This window comes from Corvus kubaryi, unplaced genomic scaffold (assembly GCF_017639235.1).
Source record: "Corvus kubaryi isolate FWS band 111438036 unplaced genomic scaffold, C.kubaryi_AGA036_p1.0 split3-37296, whole genome shotgun sequence".
Classification (NCBI taxonomy): domain Eukaryota; kingdom Metazoa; phylum Chordata; class Aves; order Passeriformes; family Corvidae; genus Corvus; species Corvus kubaryi.
This window is the reverse complement of record NW_024582086.1, coordinates 3,153,405-3,161,701: the sequence shown is the minus strand read 5'-3', so window position 1 is coordinate 3,161,701 and position 8,297 is coordinate 3,153,405. Positions and strand designations below refer to the sequence as shown.

Below are 8,297 nucleotides of genomic sequence, written 5' to 3'. Positions count from 1 at the left end.
TGAGAAGGCATGATGGAAGAAGGGGGGCTGATGCAAGGACAGCACAAACCATAGCTATGGATAAGTGTCACCCCAGCAACAAGGGACAAGGGGCACACAGCAGAGCCCAACCTCTGCCCCTCCTTCACCAACTGGACTCCCCTGCAGCTGCATCTCCAAGAGTGCAGAGTGGTGGGACACAGCTTGGCAAGGCAGTGCTCGCCATCAGGCTCACCTCAACAAGGAAGGCCATGGCAGAGATCTCCCAGCGTGCCTCCTCTCTGCAGAGCAGCCTGAACAGGTAGCGTGCAATCCGGTAACACAAGGACTGTGAGATCCTGAACATTGTTCTGGCAGGGGAAAAAAGACATTGTTGACTCTGAGCAGGGCAGGCAAACCTCTCCTGTGACTGACTCACAGAGGCCGCTTCTTTTGCCACTACGTCATACAAGGAGAAAGGTGGAGCTGAACACCAGCAGGCTCATTTCAGGAATGAAGAGGCTGAAAAAACATCCATTCTACCCACGGGACAGTCCTGTCCCCCAGGCTGTCATTAGCCCTCGATGCAACCTCCCTGTTCCCAGCAGGCTGTCCTCAGTGAGGCTGCCTGCAGATGAGCTCTTGCTCTGTGCCATCAACACAGGCATCACGGGAAGAGATGCTGGCACTTTGGGTTGTGGCTGCTCCAGTGTACCCAGCCCTTCAAGATTTTTTCACTCTGCTGCACCATCCCTCAGTAACAAGTCCCTCTCACGCATGATCACAGGGCTCATGTAGAGGCTGTGGAGAAATAACAGGTGGAGCAGGGAGAATGGAGCTCTCACCTGGCCAGAAGACCCATTGTATAGTGGTGGGTGTCAGTGTTGAGGAGTGTGTCCCAGCCACACTCACGTTCAACTTCAGACACCACATCCTCATAGTCAAGATGACAGAGCAGTGTTTTCATGGTCAGCAGTGCAAATCTGTGTGCAGAGCAAAGCCCAGGTCATGCCAGGAATCCTGGCCCCAGCTCCAAGGGCATTGAGGAGATGGGAGGACCAGAAAGGAGCACCTTTTGGGGTGGGTGGGCAGGCAGTGCTTGTGCTGGCATCGCCTCCAGAAGGCCTTGACCTCCGCTGGCATCTTCTCTGTGCTGGAGAAAACTTGGAAGAGCAGGGCCACAAAGAGGCGGGGGATATACATGATCAATACCTCTGAGCACTGGGGCAGGTGAATGATCTCCCACAGTGCTCTGGTTGCCTGCAAAAAAACAAATCAGCCAGAGACCACGTTCAGCACTGAGACGTCTCTGTGGCAGAGCCCAGCCATGGGAGGATGAGGTCAGGCCTTCCTGTGTGCCAGGGCAGATGCTCCCCCTGCCTCTGAACCTGCCACTAGCCCAGGCTTCTAGCACACCGTGTGCAGCCGGGGTTGCAGTGGTGGGGGAGAAAGGATGGAGAGGTGCCAGAGAGGCAGCCCTTGAGGATGTGCTTGGGTCTAGTCCAGAAACTCACGGCCAGGGAAAAGACATCTGAGTTGTCGTTATCGGAGGTGGATGTGCTGTGCAGCGGCCAGTCCTCCAGCACACAGAGGAGCTCTGGCAGCACCTTCTCTGCAGTTCTGCTTGAGGAGACAATCACCCTCCACATGGTCACAGCAGCTCTGCATGCCCAGAACTCTGTGTCAGTGGGGTCTTGGCCACAACACCATGGCCTGGGTCCCCAGCAGGGACCCTGCAGGGTCGCCAGCTGGCCACCAGCTCTGCCTCTGCCCATTGTCCCTCTCCAGTTGCACCCAGCCAGACTGCTCCTGTGGGTAGCAGGTGGCCAAGTGATGGTGCCTTGGGGGGCAGGGAAGAGCGTGGCAGCAGGCTCTCAGGCCAACATGCCATGACTAGGAAGCAGAAGGGTCAGAGTGGCCTGAAAATCTTCGTCTTTCTGCCAGCACATGTGGGGCAGGATCTACAGGTTGATGGCCTCTAAGGCTGATAAATCCTGAGCCCTCCAGCCAGGTGCTCCTTGTACCTGTCACATGATGGGGCACACCGCAGGAGGGTCACCACCACATCATGTGTCTCTGCAAGGGTCATCTCCTGCAGGGTCTTATCCAGTCTGTGCTCAATAGACACATCCGTGATGAATGAGAGCCATTGGTACATGTCCCTCACAATGGTCGGCACCTGGAGGAGACATGGCAGAGAATTGGAGTGCCACTAGAGCGAGCCATATCCCCAGCTTACCCTCAAGAAGTGCTTCCTTTTCTAGCATGGTTTGCTGTCCTAAAAGTCTGTTCGATGCCCAGTAGACCCAACTTGAGAATGTACACATTTGCTGGTTGGCCAAGCCCTTGCCATAGATGACTTACTTTCTTCAGTCTGGAGGGGCCACTTCCCATGATCACATCCAGCATTGCAGCACAGTCCTCTGCTTTATAGGAGTCAGCATTTGCCATGCCCTCAGGGGCCGTGACGGTATTGTCTTCATGATCAATAGGCTTTTGGAAGTCCAGAAACATCTTAGAGCAGGGAAAAGAGGAATGTCACATCCCATGCTCTGCAGCAGTGCTTGGCTGAGCAGCAACAGCAGGTCCAGCCCAGGCAGGGAAGTCTGCAAGTACCTGTGCACTTCTGTGGAAGCAGTAATGGGTGTGCTCCTTCTCTTCTGGGTGTTTCTCTACTGGATTTGGCAAAAAAGCAAGCACAGTCAGAGCTGAGGGGCTGCATGAGAGGCTGGAGAACACAGATGAGCCCTTCACTCCCCAAGGAGGGCCTGCTCTCAGACAAGGGCTTGTGAGGACACCAGTCCCTGTCTTTCTGGCTGCAGCTTGGGGCTGAGGGTGCCCAGTGGATGGAGCAGGGCTATTGGGGGAATCAGCCCCATTCCCATTTCCCTTCTTCCCTGGGGATGTCCACAGTGGATGGGATGGCCCAGCTGAGCCACTTACCTGCCTGCAGTAGCTGGACTCTTTCCACTTCTTCAGGCTGCTGTGCTGGAGCAGCCCCAGAGCTTTTATCATCTTCCTCCTCCTCCTCCCCCTCCTCCCCTTCCCTCCCCTTCACTGAGGTCAATCTGGGCATGCTTGGGGTTCTCTCCACTGGGGGTTCTCTCTGTTCCGTCCTGCTGGAGCTTGGGTTTTGAGGGTTTCAGCCACAGGGGTGGGAGATATCCTGGAAAAGTGCTGAAGATATGGGTCAGCAAGACACGAGGTGGCTATGCAGGTCCTTCTTGCAACCCCACTCTGTCCCTTCCTGTCCTGTTGTGTCCTCCAGGGTTATGTGGGTGGATGCTTTGGCACCAGAGACGGGTCACAAAGCACCCATATTGTGGTGGGTCACAAAAGGCCCTATGACACATGACATCCCACTGGCACTACCTGTATCACAGTGGGTCACACAGAGATCCATGGCATGTGCCAGGTCACACAACAGAGATCCATGGCATGTGCCATTTAAGTGTCAGTGCCCATATCATGGTGGGTGGTTGCCATGAACATATGTTTATTGATGGAGAGATCATGTTCATACAGAAGAAGTCAGAACTATGGGCATGTGTTGCTTTGAGGATGTCTCCAGGCATGTTCTTTACCTGGATTCTCTGTGTCATCCTTTCTCAAGCCACTATGTCTTCATTCTCCAGGGTTCTCATGTTTGTCCAATGGGTCAGACTGCAACCTCCCCACAGACCTCTCTTCTTACAGTCCAAAGAGAGAGGGAGACAAAACACACCACATCGAAGTCACCTCATTTGTATACAATAAAAGGACAGTACAAGCACAGTCCAGAAGACCTTTACCTCAGCAAAGCATCAACATTGGTGACAATGCCAAGAGAGTGGATAGTGGGTGCCTCTGCCACACTTTGCCGCAGAACCACCGTCATGATCTGATCAGTGTCTTTGGAGCGGTGGTGCCTTCAAAGTTAAAAGCAGGTGCAATGTTATTGAGTTGCAATGCCTGCTGTAGATCATCATTCTCCAAGTACCATTAGCAATGAACAATCAATCAACAGTAAGAACAATAAGCATGCAGTAATAGCCAACATCATAGGAACAATTAACAGTAGTAATGGAGAAACAGGGATGGGCATGCCATCTTAGGATTTTATGGGGACATCTAACGTGGAGAGGAGGCAGATGAGGAATGTTAATTGCATATGTCTGTTTTCAGGGCACATTGATGTCACAGGTGGGGTTTAAGGGGGTTTTACCATGGAGACTGATATCATTATGGTGCTCTTAATGCAGTAGATAATGATCCAAATTAAAATAATCACAATTGTAGTCATTATCAAAGTCTGAAAGAGTCTAGTTAGCCAGCTGACAAGGAAAACCAAGCACTTTGAGAACTGCTCCTAGCCAGTTAGTTGCCAGTGCAGCAGCAATCTCCCTAGTGTCTCTAGCCATCTTCATTTTGTCCATCTCTTCATGCAGTGCACTGAAACATTTGGGATGTGGACACAACAATCCTACTGACAAAATCATCTTTCCACATACACCTTTCTCTTTTAATGGGGTTAAATCTGATTAAACTCTGTTTTGAATAGCCATTTTGCTGTTTCCTTGCAATTGGTGGCTCAGGAAGCATGGTTTGGAGAGTCTCAGAGGGAGCATTAAATTGTGGAGTACAAGTCCTTAACCAAGACAGCCTTCCTTGGTACTCGATGGGAGGCGTGAAAGATTGAGATATAACAGATCTGCCCGGAGCAGGTCGGAAACAATTTTGATCTAAGCATTTATTAAGTAGGTCACAATGTTGCTTGGTCTGTTCATGTGGCTGTGGTACCTGACCCTGTATGTAATCCCAGTGTTCTTTTTCAGTGTAGGGAGAGGGATGAGGATTGCTTTGTTGCTGCACTCTGTGACACCAGTAATCCCAGTGTTCTTTTTCAGTGTAGGGAGAGGGATGAGGATTGCTTTGTTGCTGCACTCTGTGACACCAGTTTATGACATGGTAACATCAAGGGCAATGGGGGTCAGTGTATTCAATGTTGCTTTCCTGCCTTGGCCTTGGGTACCAGTTCTCGGGATTCATTAATGATAGTATCCAGTCTGTGGGGAGAACAGGGCAGGATGATTTCCCCCAGCTTTTTACCCCCTTTTCCTCTTTTCAGGACTGTTACAGCAGCTTTTGAGAATTTTGAATTCCCTTGGGATGTTAAGGAAAGCATGTTCTTGTTGCTGAGTTTACCAGGTCTCCCCAGCACAGTCCACCGTGTTTAGAGTTATGAAAGAGGTTTTGAGGAAGGCCTTTCAGATATCTGCCCTGAGGGTGGATAGTCATGAGTGGCATGGAATGTGGGAGAAAATGGGCTAGTATTTGAAGGATTTCTCTCCTCCAATGGTTTGGAATTTCTCCCCTGAGCAACTACCCTCTGCCCATGTCTGTCATTAAGTGGACATAGGTTTAAATGCAGAACAGAAGGGTGCCCATATAATGAAGGCTTTTAAGATCACGTTAGACATGAGCACTCAAGTCAGAAATCTTTCAGTTTATTTAGCTGACTCTGCCTGGCAACAGGGAAATAGACCTCTAACATCCAAGATCCTTTTGTGAGCCCTCCCAAAGCATAAATGCTCTGCTGCTGTGTTGCTCCTCTCCATCAGAATTCATTTCGTTTTCTCCTGAGCATAACAGTGTGTGCAATGAGCCACAGCCTCCTTCAGGAAGGTCTGCGTGTTTAGCCTCCAGACTATCACCAAAGAAAACATCTTTAAGCCAAGCAGGCATTTGACACTGTCATCTGTCTTGCAGAGAAAAAATCATTCCCTTTGCCTCACTGAAGCCACTGATCTTTGGTCTTTGCTGTCAACCACTGCATGCAGCCTTCTGTCTGCTGACAGGTGACTGCCAGCTCAGGGAGGTTTTAGAGCTCTAAGTCCACAGAAAATGGTGTAGAAAGAGGGATGTGCTTGTGCCTTACAGTCTTTCTTGTGTGCTAAAACAGGTGATTGTTTCTTCAACCCCTGTCACAGCTGGGGTTGTATTCTAAATATATGTGGCTGGGTAAGGACTCCAATTTTCAGCAATGCAGCATCACTGTAAAGTGGTGAGAAAGAAAGAAGCACCAACAGTCCACATAGCCGAGGGTGTGGGGTGTCTGACTTGGGACTTTAAATACATTTCCTGCTTAGGGAAACTGAGGCACAGCATGGCAGTCTACTAATGAACCACCTCAGAAATCATGAATCTGTGTGCCTGTGAGGACTGTGAACACCTCCTTTTCCTTTGGTCTCTGCCTTTAGACATGTGATTTGTTTAACCCCATGTCCTCCAGATGTTCAGATTCAAATTACAAAGGTCCCAGATTACTTGTGGAGTCCACAGAGGCTCTCCCTCTTGCCCTGAATAAGGCACATGGGACAGTTTGCAGAGGTCTAGCATCAGCTTCCACACTGATTCTCATGAAGCAATGCTTGAGCCTTTGTTTCCCCTTTCCTGCCAGAGAAGGGATATGAAGTACCTTACCGCAGTTCTACATCCAGTTGAAAAATCTTTTCTACACAGTCTCAAACCAGGACAACAGTTCATCTCAAGCTGCACTGGTCTGAATTTCTGGAAACCATGGGCCTGCTTCCTGATGTGAAGCAGGGTGAAGGGATAAAGGGCAGCCTTTGGCCTTCAGTTCTTTCCCTGGTACCCCCAGGTGATGACAGTCAAGGACTGTGTCTCTGTTTGAAAGACAGGTGTCTGCTAAGGAAGGCAGGAGCCTCCCTTGGAATGGCAGATGCAACCCCCTTCCCTCTGAGTTATTATAATTTTGAAATCAAGAGGGCTTTTAGGCAAAGATGTGGGAAATAGGAATAACAGTTCTTTACTATTATATATATAACCCGTCAAACAAACAACAATAACTCTGGCAGTAACAGCAAACAATCACAAACCCAGTGCCAGCCTTCTCGGCTGTCGGGCCCTTTCCCCTCGGGTGCAGTTCCGCTCGCAGCCGGCAGGGGCGCTGGTGGCTCCCGGTGAGCAGGGCAGGTGCGATGGTTCCCCCGCGGCTGCAGGGGGCGCTCCGGAGCGAGCTCAGGGAGCACGCGGCACTGGCGGCCTGGGATCCCAGGAAGGGATGGGACAAAGGCTTCGCAAACCCCTGGGCAGCCGATCCCGGTGTCCGGCCGGACCCTTGAGAACAGCAGGCTGGAACATCAGGCTGGAGTGGCAGGGACGAGCACAAATCCCAGATGGCAGATGAGATGTATCCAAACAGAGAACCCCCCCAGAGGTCTGGGCAGGCAGTGCGAGCACGGCTACAACGCAGCAAAGGCTCGAAGCAGCGGCGGGGCAGGGCGGCCACAGCCCGGCTCCAAGCAGGGCAGGGAAGGCAGGCTTGGGATCCCGGCGTTTCTCCAGCAGAAAGAAAAAACGGCCGTAGAAAAACAGCTTCCTCTCTCTCTGGACCCTGAGACTGAACTGCCCACACCCCCAGGTGAAACAAAAAGAGCAGCCAGGTCCTTTGTTTTCCTTAACTATTCAGCCATTTGTTCCACTAGCAACATGTATAGGGGAAAATTCCTTTAACAGAAAAAAAAAAACCTAGGACTAAACTAAAACCCCAACAGACTGGTAAGGCAGATGGACATTCAGCTTTTCAAAGAAATCTCAGCTCTAGCACATTTGATCCTCTTTGCTTTCCTTCATGAAATACCCATCACTGCACTTAACATTTAGGGGCTGTTCACTCACCTTCTCTCCAGGTACATGCTGTGCTGTGTCCTCTGCTCACCCTGCTTCTGCCCCTCCTCTTCCCACAGCCTGTTTCAGTGGCATGACAACAGGCATTTTTGGCAAGGGCGCAACCAACTGAGCAATAAAGCGTATTCAGATTCTGCACAGCTCTCACAGCAGTTTTCTTGCTGATGCCTCACCATGGATCCTTTCAGAGGCAGAGATGGTAGGCACAAGCAGTGAGGTGTGGGGAGAACAGAGCAAATGCACACAAACACTGGACAGCAGGGAGGAGAGAGGGTTGTAGCAGAGCAGGAGGAGCCATCCATCCACCTACCCATCCATCCATCCATCCATCCACCCATCCACCCATCCACCCACCCATCCATCCATCCATCCACCCATCCATGAATCCATCCACCCACCCATCCATCCACCCACCCATCCATCCACCCACCCATCCATCCATCCACCCATCCACCCACCCATCCACCTACCCACCCATCCACCCACCCATCCACCCCTCCATCCATCCATCCATCCATCCACCCACCCATCCATCCACCCACCCATCCACCCATCCACCCATCCACCCATCCACCCATCCATCCATCCATCCACCCATCCACCCATCCACCCACCCATCCATCCATCCACCCATCCATCCATCCATCCAC

General features: G+C 51.2%; 1 protein-coding gene across 1 annotated transcript; it reads right to left on the bottom strand.

Moving 5' to 3' along the window:
* Positions 1–927: 927 nt before the first annotated feature.
* Positions 928–3,835, bottom strand: LOC121658393. The gene is made up of 6 exons (XM_042015278.1): positions 3,750–3,835; positions 2,575–2,674; positions 2,323–2,472; positions 1,983–2,137; positions 1,473–1,620; positions 928–1,218 (listed from the first exon to the last, which is right to left on the bottom strand). The coding sequence occupies exons 1-6, from the start codon at positions 3,833–3,835 to the stop codon at positions 928–930; spliced, it is 930 nt and encodes a 309-aa protein (XP_041871212.1).
* Positions 3,836–8,297: the final 4,462 nt, after the last annotated feature.